A 24,363-nucleotide genomic window follows, 5' to 3' on the forward strand; every position below is an offset into this window, starting at 1 on the left:
TAAGGCTTATTTACACGGGATTAGAACATTTGGAGTTCTCATTCATTGTATAAAGATAAATGGATTTGAAGACTTGTATAAAGCATAATTTAAGTCTTTTGCAGGAAAGGCATACTCAGTACCTTAGTGGTACTGGTGTTCAGGCTTGCTAGGCAAACATCTCCCACTGAGTGATAGCTCAGCTCTCTTTTTACTTTTTGAGGCAAGAGCTCAAGTTGTCCAGGCCGGCCTCGAACTCAGTTTTAGTTCAGGTAGGCCTTGAACTTTGAATTCTTCTGCTTCATCCCCCTTGAATATCGGGGATTACAGCCCTGAGCCCCCAGGCGTAGCTCAACAATGTTTATGTGTTTATTTTCTGTTATTAATATAGGGTAGGTCCTAATTGGTTAAAAAAAAAAAAAGGTGAGCATTCTGATGATGCGCTTTTTCCAAGTTTATAAAATGCTAAAATTATTTTTTAAAGCATAGTTGTCCTGGAGAAACATTTATAAAATCTTTCGGGAAAGAAAAGTTCCTAAACACATCTGCTTTGGATTCGGGGCTCAGGGACACTGCTGGGTTCGCTTCCGTCCGCCCCACCTTCACTTCTTTGTTTGTCCGTCTCTCTCTCTCTCCCCACTGTTTCGGCTGTAGCAGGGATAGCTATCTCTTAGTCTCTACATAAGACCTAGTTTACTAAGTATTTCTCTAACCTACTTTCCTTACTACAATTAGCAAAAATGTAGCAAGTAAGCATTACATATTAAAACTCTCACTTAAATAGATGGATTGGCACAAAAGACTGGCCTTGGTTGTTTTAGAAATAGCTAGTTTGCCGTTTGCATTTCTTTTAAAGGAAGATCTTATACTTTAGAATCCTCAACCTTAGACGACTAGAAAAAAAACTTTATTTGAAGACAATTTTAGGTTTGCTAAGTACTTGATTCTTTTTTAAAATTCTGCATCAACAGGATGGCATGCTTTTCTGAATTGGGCTCTTAGCACTGAGGCCAGATGAGGGCCTTGACTGGAGTCATCCCCAGAGCTGAGAAGCTGCTTCTCTTTGAAATGATGAGAAGACAGTAGAAGGTTCTCATTCAATTAGGCTTAATCTGCAGCAGCGATGTTAATTGAGCAGGCTCTGAAATGCCACAGTTTGGCAATTTTAACTCCCTGAGTGTGATTAAGGAAACAATTGCTAGTTTTATGCTAAGAATTCTGGATGAGTTAAGAATTAATTAAGAAACAACTTTAAACTTTACATGGATTCCATATTTGGTTATAGTTCTGCCTGGTTTCTGTATAATTAAAAAAAAATAATAGCAAAACCAGCCACTACTGGGTGTTCTTAAAATAAAAATTAATGAGGTGGTTTTATTGTGTGTAAACCGTACCATTGAAAGATAACTGAAGTTATGTATAGTATTAGTTACATGTGGGAATCTGACTGAAAAACAAACATTGTCCCATCTGAAAGAATGTAGAGGTAAAAGATCTTCATAAACATCCATATAACTCACAACTGTGACAACTCGCTTTCCTTAGGATACTAAATTTAAAGTCATCTTTCCATTCAAAAACATGTAATTTGCTATTAATTTAAACTGTAAACTTTTCCCTTCCTAGGGCATGCTCTTAAACCTCAGGTCTCCTCTATTTTTACGTCATTTTTGGATGGATTAAAAAAGTTTTATATTACAAAGGTAAGACTAAAGAAAAAAATCTAAAATTATACATGTATTGGACATGAGTTTTCTTTTTGCCTTCTCCCCATACAAACCTCCCAAAGGGCTTTTTTTCCATGTTGTGTTGTGTTTTATGTTGGAGCAGGTATGTTAGCAACTGAACCGTTTGGTTTCAAAAGTCTTAGTCCCTGACTCTCTAGTCTGAAAACAGACCTGCATTGAGCAGTCTCTAGCTGGCCACATTTTCTGTAGCTTGAATTTTCTTTTCTTTACAGTTGTGCTGAGACGTGAAATGAGGGCAGGTTCATTTACTCATTTAACCTTTGTTTCCTGAGAACTTTGTATAGTGTGTATCACCATGGCAACAGTGTGTGTCAGCATGGACCACCATGGCACTAACATGCCATTCGTTGTTGTAGCCATGAGGCTTTGTTACTGTTTGCTGTAATTAGGTAACACTTCTTGAAATTCTAGAGAGATGGAACCAACCTCCATCTTTTCATGGTATAACTTGTGTAAATTAGTTAAATATGTTCTTGTGTTAGACACAGTAACGTGTGTTTTCACTGTGCTTTATTACACACCCTTTGAGTAATGGAATTATCAGGTGCCTTTTGCATGGAGTTTGTAAATAGTGTTTTTCCAATCAAGCACCTCTCTTTTTAATAGTTTTTTTCTTTTTGATGTCATGGATTCAAATTTATGTATTTTCTTATGACTTGTGGCTTCTAAGTTGAGAAAACACTTTCTCTTCTAGTATGTTCAGGAGCTTGTCACACGCCAACCCCCATTCTGTTCTTGTTTGCTCTGTTTGTGCTGGGAATGAGGCTCAGAATCTCCTACACCAGGCGGGAGGCCTACCATTAAGCTATAGCATATCCCTCCCCAGTTTAATTAACAGTTAAAGGGTTTTGCTGTGCTTGGTTTTTGTTGTTGTTTTTGTTTATTGTGTGTGTTGTTATTTTTGTTTTATTTGATCATTTACTGTTAGAGGAAGATCTAGATTGATCTTTACCTCCTTCTCCTCCCCTGTTGCTGACCCTTGTGTCCATACTAGTGACTGTGACTAATGCCTGCTTCTTTTTAAGTTGATGCCTAAGGCATCTTGTTACATGCAATACTACCCTAGAAGACCCCACTTTGACACTGTTTCTAATGCTTTGTAACAGTGTCTGTTTTGGTTTTGAAAAGTTAAAAAGATATAATCTTGTTTTTTGCTTTTATTATTTGGAATTTCCTTTGTTACCACCATCACATGTTTGTTCATTATTATAGAAAAATTTTACAGATTTGTACTTTTCAAATGACCACTGGGATTTTTATTATAATTGGAATATTCTAGTGTATCAATTTGGATAAGTATTGGCAAATTTGAAATAATTCATGCATCCAGGAGCATCTGTGTTATCTTTTTTCCATAGTGAATTTACATATTTCTCTTTAAAATTAGTTTTGGTTCTCTGCACACACGAGGTCTTTTCTGGTAATGTTATGTGATGTCACAGTTGGTTTGTAGAGATGTTGTTAGCTCCAACCAGCTGCTTTGCTCTACTGTGTTGTAATTTGTGTTTGGTTTTTTCAATGACAGTTAAAGTTCGGGCAGGCTGCCTGTTGTATTATTATGTCAGTAGGTATTTATAATACCAGGGTGCGTTTTGAAATATGATGTATTTCATACACCTCAGTTTCTTGTGTTCCTGTAGTGCTGGGCATCAGGCCCTGGGCTTTGTGCAGGCCAGACGAGTGCTCACCGATGAGCTGTTCTCCCGGCAGTCAGTACCTGCATCAGGCGCTCTTGTGAATGGGAGTGGAAAGCTTCAAAGCTCACTATTTAGCAGGCTGCTGTAATTGAGGCCAAATCAAAAAGCAAAGAGCAAAATATATTTCTGTTTACTGTTTTACTGGCTTCCCTGTAATAATAAGATTTTATTTTATATTTCGTAGTTTAAAGGATTTGATCCAAATCAAATAAGCGTAGCCACATTACTGTTCGAGGGAGATCGTGAGAAGGTTCTTCAGCATGAAAAACAAGTGTATGACATCGCAGCAAAATTTGGGTATGGCTTATAGTTTATAACCAAGAGGAAGTGTGCTAAAGGTGTGGTGGCTTCATACAGTTTACATGTGTCAGCATTTCTGATTTCTAATCTTAATTTATGAACAGAAGCTTAATTTTTTTACTCCAAAATTTATAGGAAGAATGGTTTGTTGCTTTGACCTAATTTTATACATATATACAATGTGTCTGTTTATTATATAATGTTAGATTTGTAGGAACGATGCATTACTTTTACCTAATTTTACATATGTAATGTATATGTGTTATACAGTGCTAAATATTTTGTTTTTCCTAGATTTTTGTGTGAATGACAGTTTTGTGATGTGTTATTGTGTAAGAATGAGGCAAAATTGTCAGGTTACTTCTTCATATATAAAGCATGCTGCTAGTGTGTTTTTAGAAGGAAATTATGTTTAGTCTGTGGTATTTGATAAATTATCTATACTCCACCCCCTGTCACTTAACTATTTTACATTGGTATAAAGAAACAGAAAACACTTTGCATCTATAATGAACTGAATAATGATAGGGTGGTTTCTGTCTGCTTGATGGATTGTAAGACTGATGGGTGAGAGCTCAGTGATCTGCCATTTGTCAGGGCCGTGTTCCCCCCTCCCTTCTCAGGTGCAGAAGTCAACAGCCAGTCTCTGACCCAGCCTTTCCCATTTGTCCAGGGTTTAGGGCAGACCTAACATTAAGCTAGCTCTCAACTCCATAAAGACTTACCTTTCTTCCTTTCTCTTTTGTCTTAAACTCACTTAAGTTGAGGATAAGTGCTTTACAATGTCGCAACTTATGTATATGTTAACATGGCTCTTTATATCTGTTTGAAATTAGTATTAAAATAAAATACTGTCTTAGAGTGAGAAACAGTCTAATGTTAGATTTACATTTTACTTTCTTAGGCACTGTCTTTGAACATTGGAAATAAATCCCTCTTTTATGATGGCTCTATTCTGAAACTACAAGCAGAATTTTAATTTCCTTAAAATTCTATTTCCTTAAAATTTTCTAATAAAATGCAACGTTTTATTTCCTTAAAGTTACCTCTCTTTTCTCTAATTTTCCATGGTTGTTACTGTTAACTTTTTTTTCTTGAATTGCTAAAGTTCTAAGATAGACTGAATGTCTAAATGGATTTTAAACCTCTCTGGCTTTTGAATTGTATATTTTTCCAGTTTCTAAGTAATATAGAATACAAACATAATTTACTAAAAGACTTTTTTCCCTTTAAAAAAAAGTACTAGTGAGAAAGGATATTTAAGCTGAAAAAATTTCTGTATTTGCTATAGCCTGAAATATTAGAAACTGAAGTTTTAAATTTTTTTATTTATATATTTACTCTTGTTCTCAGCCAAAACAACAACAAAACAAAATTAAAACAGCAACAAACCCTGGGAAATGATCCTTATGTAAAATATTTAATTGAATATCTAAAATTTCGGAAGTACTAAGATGAAACGGGAAAGAGCATTTTGCTATAACGTTTGAGTTGTAGGATATGCGGTTAATTTGCTTAGGTCCACCTCCGTCTTCTCCCATCCCCTCGGGGACAGCTGTGGGAGTCATGCTGTTCATCGCTGTCCAGAGGGCAGCTGAAGATGACTAGTAACAGTAGTGCACCACATTCACCAATTGTAATGCTGAAGGCTAGTGATGAAAAGGGGCTGTTTTACCTCACACGTAGATTTTGTAAGACTTAGGACAAGCTACTTGTGTTTGATTTAAACAACTTTTTAAATGAGTTAATGACACTCAATTTTTTTCCTGATTTTTTTTCCTGCTCTATTCTTCCTAATTATTATTTTATTTGAGAAGTTATATTTTAACCTTTAAGTCTTTATCAGAGCCACTTTATCAGTTTTATTTGAGCTACCAACTGTTATAAATGTTGCTAACGCCAGTTTTATTTTCCCCACAAGAAATTTCATTTACAAGAAAAAGTGAATCATGTCTGAGAGTTCAACCTTCTCAAGATAATTTTGGACAATTGTAATAATCTTGCTTACTTTTAAGTAAATATATATCAAATTTATCTATTAAAAATAGGTTTCATTAATGGGATCAATTTAAAGAAAAGAGCAGCTAAGGCCTTGACTAGGATTGGAGACTCCGTTTCTTTTTGCTGGATTTACTTCTTGCTTAAAATTAAGTTCTTCTAGTGTGTCTGTCTAACTGCTCGCATTAAATATATAAATCTGTGTTTGATCGATACAGGTCATTATTAGGAAAATGACTAGGGGCTATTTTGATTTTTATTACTTAGAAATACATTGTCTTGGTTTTCTGGCTTTCTTGTTCTCAGTAGACATGAGTTTTGTCACAGTTACTAAAGACTTGTGGGTATTTTCTGGCTTGAATGCTGCTGTGCCATCTCAGAGTCTGCACTCATGTCTCTGTGCATCAAGCGGGAGGAAGGCACCACCACACTTCTTTCTGCTAACGTTTTCATATGTCAGTTGTGCTTGTGCATTTTGTTTTTGATTAGGGCATTGTTAATCCATCCTTTATTTCCTTTCTTTTTTGTCTTGTGTTCTTATTACTCGTTAGCTAAACTTGACTGTTTTCAAGTGGCATCCTCCCATCATGTAGACTGTTTTATCTGTTAATGTACCCGGTCGGCCTCCCTGTGCCCTCACTCCAGCACCTATTGAGTCTCAACACCAATGACCCAGTGGACGTAAGAGCCAGATGCTAAGGAACCAGCCTTTGGTTGTTTCTCCATGTTTGCTGGTAAAACACTGTACTGTCTAGGAGCTACGTGAGCCTCACAGTCAGTCGTCAGGACAGATGCTTGACAGTTCCCATGGGATGTAGGGCAGTTCCTTACCATTATTTTACAGTGCTCTTAAGTTGTGTGATATAATTCAGCATGGGAGGGATTAGTTTGGCCAAATGACCCTTTAACCTAAAATGAGAGTGTGGCTTTCCTATCTGTTAAGCTACCTGCTCCTTCTTTAAATATGTTTAAGAACCTTGCGAAGGATGTCTGAAATGTGTGAGAATAAGTAGTAGTTGATGGACTTCAACTTAGAAATAAAGCAATTTGAATGTAACTATAATTTTTTTTGAATGGTTACAAAATCAATAGTTTTATTTTTTAGTTTTATGATTGCTTGCATATTGTATCTTAATTTGGTTTTGGCTAAATTAACAGTTCTGAAACAACAGGAACAACAAAAACCCAAACCAAAAAAAAAAAAATGAGGAAAGACTCCAAAAGATAAATTTACTAGAAAAGTTACGATTTATAAAAAGTTAAGCCCAAATTGCCCTTTATTCTCTTTCAGGGCTTATGAATATAGGATGGATATCCAATTACAGGATTTTTAAAAAATTGTAGTAGTTGTTGTTATTCCTACTTGTGATTTTTTAAATTTTATTTTAAATTCTTTTTTTTTTTTTTTTTTTTTTTTTTCTTTTTTTTTTTTGAGCTGGGGACCTAACCCAGGGCCTTGCGCCTCCTAGGTAAGCGCTCTACCACTGAGCTAAATCCCCAGCCCCTTAAATTCTTATTTATGTCTTTGTGTGTGTGTCCAGTGTGTATGTGCACTTGGTGCCCACTGAAGCCTTGTGGCAGTTTATCTAGAGTTAGAGGTACAAGCGGTTCTAAGTGACCTAGTGTGGGTGCTGGCAGCCAAACTCTAGTCCCCTCCAAGGGCAACAAGCTCTTGTACCTCATGAGCCTTTTTTCCAGCCTCTTCAGATTTTAAAAAGGCATGTGTCTATGGGTATGTTTCCTCACTGGATCCCCTATTACCAAGTAACCTCATCCAGTGAAGTAGGCAGGCTTGTTCCCCCCGCATACACACACTTGGCTCACCCCGTTTCAAAGCTTCTTCACATTCTTTCCTCTGTACTACCAGCTCCTGTGGGAACTGCTTTACTCTCTAGCTCTATACTGTTTCTTCTCATTAGCCCCAGAGCCTGACTTCATTTTTGGTGTCTACTTAAGCTAGGAGCCCATCTGCATCCCTCTAAGTCCTTGACATAATAATTTTGTGGTTCTATAACTTTATTTGTCTCTCTGCCTCAACCTCACATCCAACCCAGAATTAACTTTTTGCTTTGAGTCATTGGACTTGAGCTGTATGTTGCTGGTTCATTGGCATTGTGCTTATAAAATGGCGCTCTTCCTTTGCCCCAGTCTTAAGAGATTGTAAACTAGAGCTGCTCTGGCAGTTCTTTCCATCTTCCGTTGAGTCTGGCTAGATTCTAAAGGCAGATTTCTCCTGCATGTCCATGTAACTTTTGTCTGATAATAGAAAAAGTATAAATAAAACCTATTTTCTGAAGGTAGGAGAAAGCAGTATTCATTGACTATCTTTTAAAATGTTTTGTGATTATTTTCTTTTGTTATGTGTATGAATGTTTTACCTGCATACAAGCATACCTTGTAATCGAGCAGAAGAGATCAGAAGCACGGGTTATAGGTGATTATAGAACACACCTGACGCTAGAGTTACAGATGGTGTGAGTCACCATGTGATTGCCTGGAACTAAACCCTGGTCCTCTGCCAGAGCAGCAAAGCCAGTTCTCCAAATCCTTATTCATTGTCTTTTAAAATAAGAACTTTGGCAAACCAGAAAACTAGGATGAGATTTTTATGATATATAAATTAATTCTTACTAAATCACCTAACACGGTTTCTCTGGATACAACTATTTCAGAATGCGAGTTAATTTGCACACTCACAGTATTAAGGTTTGAGGTGCTGTTTCTGTACTGTTCTGCATCTGCATTATGAATTTCTATGTGTTTATCTCTAGTTTAAACAATGAGTCCCATGAGCTAAGTATCGTGTGTTTGAGAACTTCTTGTTATTTGGAAATTCCTAGTCACTAACCACACATTTTTATATATGAGACTATGTGAGTTTCAGAATAAAAATCTAATGATGGTTCAGAATCCCTCATGTTTAGGACCAAAGCGTTTCTGGTTTCAGAATTTTCCAAATCCTTATCTATTTTCCATTTATTTAATGAGATACCTTGAGGGTGAGCCATGTGTTTAAGCCTAGCATTGATTTGTTCACTTTATGTAAATAAACTGGAGTTAATTTTATAGAGTATTTCTGGTATACCTAGTTTTTATGCAGCCTTCTGGGTAAAATCCTCGTGTACCTGTCCACTGTGTCATTCTGTTAGCAGCAGAATGTTTTGAACCTTGTAGCATCTCAGAGTTCATATTCAGATGAGGGATACTGAGCTGATATGCATAAAATAAGGATAAAACATCGTGTTTTGTGAAGGCTGAGTTCATCTGAATTCATTTTTATTAGTAGTACTTTCTTTGCTCTTTTAAGATAGGTACATTTAGTAGGGATCATGAGTTCATTTAGCTCAGAGGATAAAAGTGTGAAGTCAGGTGACTAAGCAGTAATATTTAAATGTTTTCAGTTATTATTCTAGCTATTCTCTTGATAACTGGTACATCATGGTTAGTAAGATTAAGATAAAATGAGTATAACATTTTAATCTGTTGAGCAGTTATTTTGAGATGTTGTTATCAGTTTGGCTTTTTTATTTTTATTTCTTCACCTAAATTATATTGACGGTTTGTTCCTTGTTTACAGTGGTCTGGCTGCTGGAGAAGATAATGGGCAGAGGGGTTATTTGCTGACTTACGTCATTGCATACATGCGTGTAAGTTCTATTTCTTCACTGGCTGTCTTAATTACTTTCCTATTGCTGCAACAAAACACCATGACCAAGGAAGGCATCTTATAAAAGAAAACATTTAATTTACAGTTGCAGAGGATTAGAGTCTGTGATTATTATGACAGGAAACATGGCGGCAGGCAGGCAGGCAGGCACTGGAGCAGTAGCTGGGAGCTCCCTCATTATCCACAAGTAGGAGACAGGAGTGCAGACTGGGAATGGCATGGACTTTTGAAACCTGAAAGACTACCCCAGTGGTTCATCTCCTCCAAGAAGGCCACTCCTCCTAATTCTTCCCAAACGGTTCTATGAACTGAGACCAAACATTCAAATGTATGAGCCTTGGGGGCCATTCTCATTCAGACCACCACATTGACTTTTTGTTTTTTGAGCTGTTTGTTTGTTGCTTAGAATGGATAAAATTGCCTTGTTTTCATAAGTCTTAAGCTACTGTAATTTAGTGTATCATTTTTACTTGAACCCTGATGTGCTGTGACTTTTCAGAAGCTCATTTAAGATGTTTTGTATGTGCTTTTGAAAAATGTAGGCAATGTAATGTCTTTCTGCCTTTTATAAATGGAGCCAGCCTGTGGCTGAAAGCCGAGTGTGCCTCTTTTAACATTACTTGGGTTGGAGTCGAGGTGTCCTGTATAACAACAGCCTTCACTTGATTTATAATCCATCTTAAAGATTTAGACGTTTTAATCTTTTCTTTTTTTTTTTTTTGTTCTTTTTTTGGAGCTGGGGACCAACCCAGGGCCTTCCTTCCTAGGTAAGCTCTACGCTGAGCTAAATCCCCAGCCCGTTTTTAATCTTTTCTTTAAAAATTGTTACTTGATTCCAAGTAGTCATGTGTTTGCCAGTGGGGGAGATGACTACAGAAGTCTGGAACTTGTGTGTTCAAACATACAACTTTATTACTGTGCACTCTGTTTACAAGAGGCTTCACTGTTCATACTTATGTTATGTCTGTTGTGGTCACTGTTATAAAACCAGCCTTTTGAGAATCTAGTTTTTCATATATTCATTTTTATCTTTTCCAGTTTTGGCTGTCACAGACTCAAGTTTTCTGATTGAAGTTATTTTTATTTACTTATTTATTTTAAAGTTTAATTTTTAGTAATTTTAATGATTTTATTTAAAAAGATATGCTGGATTCCATAGTGAAAATTTGACTTTCCCAAGAGATAAAATTTCTAGTTTTCTAGTTGGAAATTGTTTTGAGGGAAACATTTATAAAAACATACTTTTTAAATTATTATTCTCAAAAAACACAACATGTTTTCATTTTAGAATACCTCATCCTCATTAAGGTCTGCTTTTTTTTTTTTTTTTTTTTTTTTGGTTCTTTTTTTCGGAGCTGGGGACCGAACCCAGGGCCTTGCGCTTCCTAGGCAAGCGCTCTACCACTGAGCTAAATCCCCAACCCCTTAAGGTCTGCTTTCATATTGTAATGATTAGTCAGTGTCCCAGCCCAGGTTCTCACATGGAAAGCAGACTGATTGCACATTCCCTGTGTTCGAAACCCTGGTGAGGAGAGTGCAGATTATGAAGGGGTAGATGACTAAGGGACACCTGTGTAGATTGTCTCTATTTTAGGATCTTCCTAGAAGAAATACTTGAGAGTCTATAAAATGAAGTGTTTTCTCTGAGTATATTGAGGGATATATATTGATAGGTTTATTTCCCACAGTACTGAATTCAGAATTCTAGAAAATTAATGCACCTGTAATAAGCACAGTCTGATGTATTTAGAATAAATATCCTATTTTAAGGTGCTTGCTAATTTTGAGGCCAAGCCAAAAAGCAAGTTTATGGATCTTTCTCCCCAAATTTACTTTATTTTTACATAGAACACACATCTGCCTTTCCTGCTGAGCTGCCTCACCAGTCCTACTTACTTTGAACTTCAAATCTGTTTTCTAGCACACATTCCTACTGTCACAGGATGTGATTCCCAGACAAATGGGTGTGTACCACTGAGCACACATTTAGATCAGTAGGTGTGTCTTCCCGGCACTTAGCAGATTTTAAGTGGCTGTTTTACTCTTTTTATATTGGCTATTTTACTACTTTGGCCACTACAAATCTATTCTCTAATCTTTTCTACATACGAAAAGCTTCCACGATAGATTCCATTCACTAAAGAAATATTTGAGTTTCCTTTCTGTCAGCTACTTCATTTGCTGCTGAGTCTGTTGGAGAGCAACAGACAAGGCTTCAGAGAGGTCATCTCACACTTGGGAACTTTCTTCTTATGAGACAAAGAACAGGTTAGATTATCAGAGACACATTACTAATAACTGCCAGAGATTCTAGTGGTTTTATTAATTACTGCATCATTTGTAATTTCATGATTTTTGTGTGTCTTTACAGGATTTGGGTTTGGAATACTATGTAGTAGGAGAATCTTTTGAGACTTCTGCTCCTTGGGACAGGTAAAACCTAAAAAAAGGACTTACTCTGATATACTTTATAATTGATGCATTATGTGGATATGCAATTTATCTGTGTATGGGTAAGGAAGGTTTAAATTGCTTTATAAGAAACAGTGAAAGAAGGAAGGTACTCTTGTTTAAATTAGTATCTGAATACCATTACTCTCAACTTCCTCCCACCCCTTTTCTAGATTAACGTAAATTTGCTTGGAACCCAAAAAAAACAAACATAATTGAAGTTAGCATTTTGAAGACTGTTACTAAACACAAAATGTTGTTATGTTGTTTGGCTTAGCTTAGATGATTCATTATGCTTAAATGTTCTTTTGAAGGCCTTTCTCCCCACCCCAAAGTATTAACGTTCTTAGCCTTCTTCTGCAATGTACTATTTAGCTTTGATGTGTGTGTGTAGATTTAACAAGATCTTCACTTGTGTTTAAGTGATTTCTGAAAGAAACCTATTATAAAATATTAAGCATAATTTCCATTTTTAAATTTAAACAAAATGTTGGTACTAAGACACATTGTAGAAAATGTCTTTGGTAGGATGCATAGGAAGTATTTTCTAGGTTTCTCTCCTGGAAACATACCTACATCCACACATCTTAATCTACTGTGGCCTTGAGTTTTGGTGTACTGGTTATCAGATTTCAAGAATTGTTTTCAGACTGACCAGTTTCTAGGATCTACTCAAAAAGTGCATACTTTTTAGAACATGTTTTCAGTCAGTCTGTATAATTCTGGCTGTCCTTGAACCTGCCATGCTGCCTAAACAGAGAACTTGTGATCTTTTTGCCTTGGCCTCTGGTATTTGAATTACATGCATGAACTACCACACTTCTGCTTTTTTTTTAAAAAACAAATTTTAAAGGTACCTTTTTCACAAGGGGACTACATCTTAAAAAATAAAAAGAATTGTCAGCTGGTCACTAGCTTTGGAGCACTAGTTTGGCAGGCAGTGCTGTTGATGACTTTAGTTGGCCATGTCTCTCCTTGTCTTAGTCTGGATTGCTAGATAGACTGCCGTAAACTAGCTGGCTTACATATTTTAAACCAAGATCTTTTTTCTCCCTCACCTTTAAGTGTGGTATCAGGGTGCTTTGGGTACCTGGGTTGCTATTCAAGGCCCTCTTGGTTTATGGAAAGTCACCTTATTTGTCCTCATGTGGCTGAAAGCAAGCTTCTCATAAGTCATCCTCCCCACCCCATACCCTCCCTCCCACATCAATTCCATTCATTGGGATTTCACTCTTATGACCTAATGACCTTCTGAGGCCCAAGCCCCTTACTCCTAATACCACATACCACCACACGGTGTGAAGGGGAGGATTTCAGTCTGTGCATTTTGACGTTGACTCAGACCTTCAGCCTTTTGTCAGTGGAGTTAGTATAGTGCTACCTTTTTAGTGTTACAATATTTTTACCTGCTAATATTCTCTTATCTTTTTATTCTTCTAACTATAGAGACCAGTCAATTAAACAAATATGTAAATATATGAACTGATAAAGGAAAAATAAAAAATAGCATAAGAAAACTTCATGTTGTATTCAATTATCTTTCGTAGGGTTATAGATCTGTGTAGAAATGTAAAAGAGAGGATAAGAAGGGAATGCAAAGAAAGGGGAGTTCAGTTTGCGCCTCTTTCTACGTGCAGGTGAGTTTCCACGCTTATTCACACTCATTCTGGAAAGAACTGCTCATAAACGTTTACTGTTGTGTGGGTGGATATGTGTGTATGAGCTGTGCATCGATGTGGATGTGTGTGCCACAGCACAAATGTGGAAGTCATAGGACTTTGCATAGCAAGCACTTTTACCCCTGGAGCCATCCCAGTGCTATTAAAGTATTGTTTTTAAACAGTTGCAAAATACAGTTTTCCAGCTAAGAAGTAGCGTATGTCTCACCACATTGTTAGAACTGTGTCTCAATCCTTAGCTTCTGAGACAAGAAACACTGGTTCCCAAGTGAGCTTTGTGCTCTCAGAACCCTGGACAAAGGAATCCCTTTTTACTCCCTGGAGCTACAAACTACAGTGGAGACATAGAAACAGTTTTGTGTGCATATGGGGGGGGGGGAAGCGAGCGCGAAAGAGAGAGTGAGAGTGTGTGTGTGTGTCTGTGTGTTGGGAGGGGTGTATAAACCTTTATGAAAGGAGTGAAAGACTCAAGTGATAATTAAACTCGTTGCTTACCAATAGATGTTTCTTTGATAATACAAATATTCTGTATTTTTGCCATTAAGTTTGGTAGCTACAAGTCATACTGTTTAGTGAGTGACTGAAATGTTGCTTGTATGAAATTTTTAAAAATCATTTTAAGTTTTAAAAATTGAGAAACTGAGAAGAATAATGAGTGAGGTTTGCAGAGTAGCTCATAAAAGAGCAGATCTGACACCAAGGCACAATGTAACACAATTAAACTGTTCTCAAGACAATTCATAAAAGGACAAAATGCATTGCACCAAGTTTTATGACCTAATAAAACCAAAATGTACATTCACCCTGCTGGGAAGGTGTATGTACATATCTGTAACCTGTATCTTTCTTCCATGTGGGATAAGGACTGGTTAACTGGTTTTATCTTTTTTTATTAAATAGTAGTCCCAAAGGGAGTTTTGTTCTGAGAAGGGACCCTTTACATTTATAGTGTTAATTTTATATGTAAATACCATTTACATGTGTCAAGACAAGAGATGAACATTTGACTCTCTAGAAAGGTATAAAACTAATTTAAAATGTAGAATAAATGACAGTCAGAACAGATATGGAAAGAGAACCTTAAAAAAGGGATAACCCCAACTGCCAGTATCCACTGTGTAGCTGCCTCACATTGTTACTGTGTATGTGCATCTGTGTCCGTTGAGGGGAACACCTCAGGAGCACATCTTTAGTGTTAGGGATACACAGTCCTTAGAATGTAAAGGAGTACAATAAATGTAACTTGGAAGCAGTGTGTGTCTCTGTTAAGTGTAGCTGATGTTGGACCTCAAGAGCAAGTGTATTCAGCATCAGGCATTTCCTGTGTGAGTCTGTCGCTGGCTTACAGTGCTTTTAGACTGTAATGGCACTGAAGCGCACCAACTCAGCCAGTCTTCTGTCACTCTCAGGAACTGCACAGTAGCTCAGTTCTGCTGGCTACTGCAGGTGTGCCAAGCATAATTGAGGTCTGGTAAACTATGGTTTTTGGTAGCTACATATACCCAACATAGAACATTTTTACCTCACAATGCAATTTTTTATATACTTCTATCATTAAGTTCAGGATTGTCTACATTTCTGTTTGTGATGCTTGTTTCTCTGATTTATCTTATTTAATCTCAGCCTAGGAAGTATACTTGAAGTTTTGTTCCATCCCAGGAATCAGGGTGACATTTTAGACAGCTTTTGAAGACTCGGTATAAGACAGAATGCATCAGAAGAGTGGAGGCACTGTCTGCTATTAGCAAGAATTTGATCTCTTCACACTCTCATTTTTTTTTTAATGACAGTTTTTCATTATTTAAACTTTTGAGTTAGGCCAAGTTTGGCTAGATCTGTTAGGTTTATCATACTTGCTGTAGACTTAGTAGTGTTTTTTTTATATACAAAAATCTGTAATATATTCATCCTGAATTTGTTGAAAGTTGGCTGTCTTAGAGTTTCCACTGCTGTAATGAAACAAAAGAAGCTTGAGCTCTTTACAGCTCTACACCTATCACTGAGGGAAGTCAGGGTAGAGACTGATGCAGCAGTGCTGCTCAGCCTGCCTTCCCATAGCATCCAGGACCACCACCAGCCCACAGTCGGTTTGTCCTCCCACACCACTCAGCAGTCAGGAAAAGGTACCGCAGGCCAATCTGAGGTTTGATCCCAAATTACTGGAGTTACATTGATGTAAAACTAGCCAGCACAGTGGCTATGTTCTATTAAAGTTGGTTACATTTTCTATGTATCGATGTTAATGATCCTTTTATGAGTGGTGTGTACTCTTAATTGCTATAAAACACACTTTACTTATCCTTTAATTTTTTTAAAAAAAAACTTGGTTATTCCTGATTACAGCATCTTGTAGTTAAAATAGTTCTCCAAATTTTCTTAAACTTGTAAATTTGGAACTTAAAATGTAAATGTTCAAGGGATCTTTTTTAGGAGTGTGAATTAACACTAGAAGAAAAGCACAGCTGGTAAATTGACATAGCATTGTTAAACAGTTCATTTCTTCTGTTCTGAAGCACCTAACATTTGGCCAAAAGACCATTACTGTTTTAGATTAGATTCTGTTTGTATTGTGCAGTAAAAGTACTTGCTCCTCCTGTTAGATTGAGTCTTTTGTGGTTTCTCCATGGCTTGCATTTGGAGATTTAATTGTGATTGTCCAAACTCCCTTTTTGTGTGTCCTAATTGCATTTTGAAAGCCCATATATTTATTACATAGGTGATTTAAGAATCTAACATCCTCCCCATCTTTTGTATATATACATACAATATACATATGGAGTCAGAGGCAGTGCTTTAAGGTCAGGCCACTGCATCTGATCTGGTCATTTTTGTTTCTCGTGTCCTTGCTACTTACTGTGGGCTCAGTGACTAAGTAGACTGTATTTAAGTCTGATCCTGTTTGGTGTTTGAACATCTCTCCTACCTCTGAACTGTGTTTGTTCTGTTAACTTTGGCATGTTTGGAAGACCTGTAATTCATGGTCACATTCCATCAAAGCTGTTTCTTTAGCTTCAGCATGCTGAAGTGTTGTTGGTTTGTCTTAACATTCGAGTCAGATGGATGTTTCGTTCATTTCAGGTCAATTGGAAAAACATTTGCAGTGCTATAATTTTTTTTTTTTAACTTTGGAGGGATAATAATCTAGACTTAGAAAAAAGTTGCAGAATAGTAGAGTTGGCCCATACAAATACAGCCACTAAACTAGGTAAGATGGATGAAGCAAAGAAGTGCAGGCCGACAGGAACCGAATGTAGATCTCTCCTGAGAGACACAGCCAGAATACAGCAAACACAGAGGCGTATGCCAGCAGCAAACCACTGAACTGAGAATGGGACCCCCGTTGAAGGAATCAGAGAAAGGACTGGAAGAGCTTGAAGGGGCTTGAGACCCCTTATGAACAACAATGCCAAGCAACCAGAGCTTCCAGGGACTAAGCCACTACCCAAAGACTATACATAGACTGACCCTGGGCTCCAACCTCATAGGTAGCAATGAATATCCTAGTAAGGGCACCAGTGGGAGGGGAAGCCCTTGGTCCTGCCAAGACTGAACCCCCAGTGAACGTGATTGTTGGGGGAGGGCGGTAATGGGGGGAGGAGGGGGAGGGGAAGCCCATATAGAAGGGGAGGGGAGGAGCTAGGGGGATGTTGGTTTGGAAACCGGGAAAGGGAATAACAATCGAAATATAAATAAGAAATACTCAAGTTAATAAAGATAAAAAAATAAAAGCAATTTAAGAATGAAGATTTTAAAATATTTTTTTTTTAAAGATTTATTCATTTATTATATATAAGTACACTGTAGCTGTCTTCAGATACACCAGAAGAGGGCATCAGATCTCTTTACAGATGGTTGTGAGCCACCATGTGGTTGCTGGGAATTGAACTCAGGACCTCTGGATGAGCAGTCGGGTGCTCCTAACCGCTGAGCCATCTCTCCAGCCCAAGAATGAAGATTTTAATTTTAACTCACAGTTCAAGATACAGAGCAGGTCAAGGCAGCATGGCCTCCAGCAGTAGTCGCATCACATCCTTAAGCAGGAAACAGGATAAATACCTGCTGCTGCTCAGTTCCAGGTTTCCACTGAGTCCAGCATCCTCTGCCCAGGGAGTGGTCCTGGCTGAAGGAAGGTAGATTTTCCTATATTGGTTAACATAATCACGGCAATCTCACAGGCATGCCCAGAGGCACATCTCCTAGATACATCTAGATTCTGTCAAGTTGACAATTAGCAGTAACCATCACATTTTTCATATACCCCCTCACTCATTTTTCCTTGTTATAAAAGTATAAAAACCAGTATTTTCTAATGTTGATTGGCCTACTAGTGTGGTTTTTAAGTTGCATGAAGCTGTTGATATTCTTTATCTGTCTTCATGTTCACCCAGTGTCTCTGTCTAGTATAACACAGATAGTACAATTACACTACTCTTGTTGTCAAGCTATGTGCCCTTTTAAGAGCCATTCAACTGCGCGTAGAATTGTCAGTATTCCTCACGTGTATTCTACAAGGTTTCATGTATTGACTTTAGAGCTCTTATGAATTTCTTCTAGCATTTATGCTATTTTCTCCCACCCAACTTCAATGAACTACTTTTTTCTGCCTAGAATTTCTTGATCCACAAGAATCCAGTCATTACTTTTAGAGTATTTATGTATTTTACAGAGGTGACTTTGTTTTATCATCAATGTAGATTTTTTTACAATAGTGAAAATTAATTTTAAGTTCTTGGTATTTGCTTGTCTCTGTAGTTCATATTTCTTTTTCAGACATGTCTTTACTATGACAGTATAAAATTTATCCATTTATATAGATGAGCAATACTAGTCCTATGCTTAAAATATATAACATGTAACAGGAAAAAATAATTATATATTGTCAGGATAAGGGGGCCCTATAAGTCAGGTTTTAGTTACATGCTATTTTGGCTCTGCACGTTAAAGCAGATCATATTTTTATATGTATACCTGATTATATTTTAAATGTTTTTAGATATACTGCTTAAAATACGATTCTGTTACTTGTTGTAAGTTCGTCAGTAAGCTCACTGAGAATGATTTTTTTTTAAAATACTAAATTTTATAAAAATTTCCCTGTAATTGTGGTTACATAAAACAAAATAACCGAGTTGAGCCATGTACTTGCAATATTGATTAACCTCACATTTAAGTAAAAGAAAGTAAAATCCTTTGTTTCCCACTATGTTCTTAGCGTTGCTGTTCTGGCAACAGCTACAGAGGAACTGACTGGCCCTTGTCCCTGGGAGTGAGAGGTTGAATAGAGGATGAGATTGTGGCCTGGGTAGATTTCCAGCTGATCTTATCTTTGAAATTTATAGATGTTAAGTCTGTTTTCACTGAACTTAAAGCCCTTTGGGGGATTTTTATCTGTCTTTTAGGGTGACGCAGACTTACGATGCAGGTGCATGTATCTACTTCTATTTTGCCTTTAACTACAGGGGAATTAGTGACCCACTGACTGTGTTTGAACAGACTGAGGTAATTTTGCATGTAATTTTTATGTTGTTGTTTTATTTAAATAAATTTTAGTTTCAACTTAGGGATTTTAGTTTGAGTCACCTTAGTCACACATGGCTTGCCTGGCTGCTAGCCCATTGAAATGAAAGATATATTGAGCCCACTGACTTACTTACCAAATTGTCAGTCTGAAATTAATGTTGTATATTTCTTAAGTCTGTGTCTCTTTGGTTGTTACTTTCAGTGCATTATAGCCAATTATAACAGGAGTCTTTATGACTCTAAGGGTCTTTGATGTCCCTTCAGCAATCCATCCATGTGATAAGACTGTGTATAGGTCCTTGGTATTCATCACTAACAGTTTCACTTACATTTCTTAAGTGGCCTTAAGCTGCTGGTTTTTATAGACTCATTTGATGATGGCTATACTCCTTATTAGAAGTAGCATAGAATTCTTTACTAATACAGGATCCTTTACTAATAAATGGTTAGCTCTCAGCTAACCATTGAACTGAGCATGGGGACCCCAATGGAGGAGCTAGGGAGAGGACTGAAGGAGCTAAATGGGTTTGCAACCATAGGAAGAACAACAATATCAACCAGCCAGACCCCCAGAGCTCCCAGGGACTAAATCACTAAGCAAAGAGTACACTGCTGTAATTTTAAAGAGTATTTTTAAATTATCTTTTGATACATGTGCACCCAGAAGGATGGTCAGGGCCTAGCACGTTAGGAGGTTAAGCAAGGGGACAAGAAGTTTGGATTCTTTTTTTCCTCCTTCCCTCTTCCCTTTCTTTTATTCCTCCTAGATGTGTATATAGAACTAACACATAATTTATTCCATGTGATTGAACTAAGAGATGCTTTCCCTAAGGGTGGTTATATAGGAAATAAATGAAAGAGTTCAGGCAAATTGCTTGGTGCCTTTCTGGGCATCTAGGGAGAAGTCAGTAAATGTTAGTCACTCTAAAGTGAAATCCAAGTAGCGGTAACATTTTGTGTTGTTTTCCCTTACAGGCAGCTGCTAGAGATGAAATCCTTGCCAATGGAGGGAGCCTGTCACATCACCATGGAGGTATTTTTAAAGGGGCATGGTGTAGAATTTCTAATGCTCCTGCTTTTTTAAATATTTGGTTCAATAAAAACCTGGGGAATATTATCACATGAGTAATTTGAGAACACTTGATGTTTGGAAACATTTTCATGTCTTAGAATAACTGAACAAAGTAGGGAGATTATGTGATAGCCAACAGAATGCCTGGTTTGATGGTCTGCCTTGGTATGGAATCAATCTATCAGCTTTCTCAGTCCCCTCATGTTAATAGAGTGCAGGTTACCTTACCTGAGAGGTGGTTGGCCATTACAGCCAAAGCTTTAAAGAAAGGAAAGAAAAACAAATCCTTTTTAGTCTTTTTCCAGCCACTGTTGGAGTATACATGAACATTAGTTGTATATATAGTGAAAGGTATTTGTTCTCTCTACACCTCAGCACATTAACCAACAAATAATTGATCCCATGTGATCAAACTAAGAAATGTTTTCCCTAAGACTGCCATCATTAAAACTGTAATTTTGAGATTATCCCCAGATTCTCTGTAACAGAAACTTGTGACTGTCTATTTCTCCCTGTAATTGTATATGCTTAGGGAAAGTACAAATGTAGAGACTAAAAGTAACTTAGGGAGGTGTATGAGGACAAATAATGAGCTACAATTAAATCCTTGACCTGTCCTGAATACGTCTTGTACTTTTTGATTCCCCTCAAAACTATATTATCTAAAATGCTGTACATTTGCGTTTAAATCATTTGCATTTGCTTGCTGGAAAGTTGGGGTCCAGGAATGCAATGATTTTCTTCTATATGTTGTTTTATACTAGAATCAAGAACTGTTCTAGTACTCAGCCTCCAATTGTGTGTAGAAAGATAATGGAAGAATTTTGGTGGAAAAGGGTATTCTATAGAGTGCTTGTCTATACAGAGCATTTCTTTTCTTTTCTTTTTTCAAATTTCATTCTTACTCTTTCTTTTTGTTTTTTAACCATACTTGGTATTTTTAAATTTACATTTCAAATGTTATCCCCTTTCCCAGTTTCCCCTCTAGAAACCCAATATCCCATCTCCTCTCCCCCTGCTTCTATAAGGGTTCTCCCCTACCCACTCACCTACTCCCTCCCACCTCCCCGCCCTGACATTTCCCTACACTGGGGCATTGAGCCTTCACAGGACCAAGGGCCTCTCCTCCCATTCATGACGGACAAAGTCATTCTCTGCTCCATATGTGGCTGGAGCCACAATTCCATGCCTGTGTACTCTTGGGATGGAGGTTTAGTCCCTGGGAGCTCTGGTAGGTCTGGTTGGTTGATATTGTTGTTCTTCCTATGGGGTTGCAAACCCCTTCAGCTCCTTCAGTCCTTTCTCTCATTTCTTATCTTAACTTTCACAAATAAGTAGGTTGTCTAATGAACGTTAGAGTGGATAAATTAATCCTGTGCCTTCTTTTCCTAGTTATACGCTTTTCTTTAGAAGTTCTTTTTTTTTGTGCGTGCGCATGTAAATGTGTACATATGTGTATCCATGGATGAAGGTCTGAGGCTGTGTGGGAACTTTCCTTGATGGTCTTCCCCATTCACGGAGGTAGGGTTTCTCAGGGGTGCTAGTGAAGGTTAGGATACAGATGAAGAAAGGGCACCAGAAAAGTCTTGCATGGACTTAAAGGCTAGGTTTGCTTCTGGACCTTACACTTTTTTTTAAAAATCAATAAATATGAGAAAAGGACCAGAGAGTGAGGATGGCAGTGTAGAGAAGGTGTAATAGAGGCTTAAATTGTCATTTAGAAAATTGATTATTAAATGGCTGTTTGTGGATGATGGTCTTAGGTCACTCATATTCTGTAGTGTGAGAAGTTTTGCCAAGATTGAAGGTGACCAAGTGATCTGAAGCAGTGCAGAGGAGAGCCCTGCTGGTGGCCTTGTGTGGTCAGGAGCTCTACTTCTGTTTCCCTACACCTGTGCTGTGTGCAAGGTTCCCAGAGAGAGACACAGGCTGCAGTTGCTTCTCAGACGCATAGAGCTGCTGTCTGAGAGGAGCCTACCTGTCCATGCACAGCTGTACCCGACACAAGGCACCTCTGAAGCACTGCTGCAGAAACATAAACTGTGGTAAGGTAGACTTGAGATTCGGATTTTACTTGTAAAGTTATAAAAGACCATTGGATTACCCTACCCAGTACCACAAGCGAGTTGATAAGTAATAGTTGGAAAAAGTATAAACTTTAACCTGCAATATATTGATTTTAATTTATCAACCCTTGGTCTCAAAATTATGGAAATACTCCCTGTGGGTTTTGTTTGTGATAGACACTGATCCCTAGGTCTTATACCTGAGCCTAGGGATCTAGTCCTTAGTGATTGATTTTTGTTTTGTTTTGTTTTGTTTGATACAAGGTATACTTAATGTCTTTTAATCTTTTATAATGTATTTTCCATATAAAATATTACTGGCCACCTAGACTAGAGAATTTGAAAGATTTTTCTTTTCCTCACAGATGTTACACAGTCAGCCTAGAAGAGTAAGTTACATTTCAGAAACTATGGGTACTTTCATGCCCTGCTCTGTGCTTTAGATAAGTCCCCCGTTACTTCAGACAGCACTGTCAAGGCAACCACAGCATAATAATGCCTGATTGTCAGATGGGAAGAGAAGATGAAGGAAATATTAATGCTTATACAGCTATAGATGGCTTCTGGGGTCTGTGTAACTTAATCTCCTTTAATCCTCTTCAGCACGCAGCTGAGTGACTTTATTTCAGATGGAATTCAAAATATAAGCTTTTATTGCTGGTGTAAGAATTTGAATGTAATTCAGGGCTTCATTCTTCAATCCTCTTGTCCTTACACTAAGAAGCCTAAACTATGTGAAATCATGAAATCATTTTAAATCTTTTTAAGATTGAAATTGACTGCCTTTGAAAAGAAATATTATGCATTAGTTTTCCTTTAAGACGGAACTCTTCCTTTTCTTTCATTTCCATATGTAAGATAATCACTTTTTAAACAAGTGCCACAGAAGGGAACCAAAAGTTTTAATTTTTTTATTATGTTTTTTTTCTTAGTTCTTGCCCATAAATCCTTTTACTTTCTTGTTGGTTTTATACTTCTTGATTGTAGGCATCTAACATTTTCAATATTAGGCACTGCAACAGTACAGGACAGTTTATGTTCTAGTGTCTTAGTTACTTCTTCTATTCTTATAGATAATACTGTGACCCAGGCAACATATAAAAGTGTTTATCTGGAGCTCACAGTTTCAGAGGGTTAGAGACCATGACCACTAGAGCAGAGGGTGTGTAGCAGGTAGGCAGGCAGAGCAGTAGTTCAAGAGTCTACATCTTGAAACACACCCAGGAGACAGATGTTAGGAATGGCATAGGCCTTTGAAACGTCAAACCACCAGTGACACACCTCCTCCAACATAACCCTATATCTTAATCCTTCCCAAACAGTTTCTCCAACCAGGGACCAAGTACTCAAATATGTGAGATTATATAGGCTATTCCTACTCAAACCATAACACAGTAAAACTACTCATACAATTGTGTAAATTTTCAAGTTCTAGGTTTAGAGATCTTGATTTGTTAATGACTTCATATGTTGAGACAATTCCATTTCTTGACTTGAAGTAGAATGTGGCAAAGTTTGATTCCATATTAGATTTAAAGGCTGCTGCATTAAAAGATTTTAAAATTTCTGTCCCTTTTCTAGTATTTATTTTCTATGTGATCAGAAATAATAACTGCGTGGAAACAAATTCCAAACTACCTGATTTCTTGTAGTGCTTAGGAAAAGAACCTAGGCCTGCAGAGACATACAGACCACTTTGCATAATACTATCAAGAGGGGATGTAGTCTTGCTAAATGCCCAGTAGAGAGCTCATCCTTTCCTGTCCCCATTACCCACCTCCTTAGTTGACAGTCTCAGACCCACAACGCAAAACTATCCTGAAGACTTAATGCTGATGACTCCACGAACCAAAAGATGTCCCCACTTCTGGCACCGCCTTAGTTCAAATCTGTTTGCAGTGGGCACAGAGCAGTAAGAACCCTCTTAATACATCTGACCCTTCCTCCCTTCCCTGCTGCCTGGGAATCTTTTCTTTTCCTTTTTCTCTTTAATTCTTTAACTCAGATTTTCTCTTCACATTCAGAAGAAAACCCAGACCCCTCATTAGTCCTTCAGTGATGCCATGCTACATGTCTCTGATACTTTTTTTCTTGCTGTTTCGCAAACATAACCTCTTTCTCCTCAAGGCTCATGCTATTCCCTCATTTTCTGCTGTTCTAGATATTTGTTTGCATGGCTCTCTTTA

The 24,363-nt window shown here is 37.5% G+C and overlaps 1 protein-coding gene across 1 annotated transcript in view; it reads left to right on the plus strand.

Moving 5' to 3' along the window:
• Agps (alkylglycerone phosphate synthase) overlaps positions 1-24,363 on the plus strand; it is a 99,756-nt gene that overhangs the window by 60,528 nt on the left and 14,865 nt on the right. The window contains exons 13-19 of the mRNA XM_032903522.1: positions 1,606-1,682; positions 3,609-3,721; positions 9,300-9,369; positions 11,761-11,822; positions 13,388-13,477; positions 18,919-19,018; positions 20,015-20,072. Coding sequence (XP_032759413.1) covers positions 1,606-1,682; positions 3,609-3,721; positions 9,300-9,369; positions 11,761-11,822; positions 13,388-13,477; positions 18,919-19,018; positions 20,015-20,072 — 570 coding nt within the window. The remainder of the gene's footprint in view (positions 1-1,605; positions 1,683-3,608; positions 3,722-9,299; positions 9,370-11,760; positions 11,823-13,387; positions 13,478-18,918; positions 19,019-20,014; positions 20,073-24,363) is intronic.

Source organism: Rattus rattus, chromosome 5 (assembly GCF_011064425.1).
Source record: "Rattus rattus isolate New Zealand chromosome 5, Rrattus_CSIRO_v1, whole genome shotgun sequence".
Lineage (NCBI taxonomy): Eukaryota > Metazoa > Chordata > Mammalia > Rodentia > Muridae > Rattus > Rattus rattus.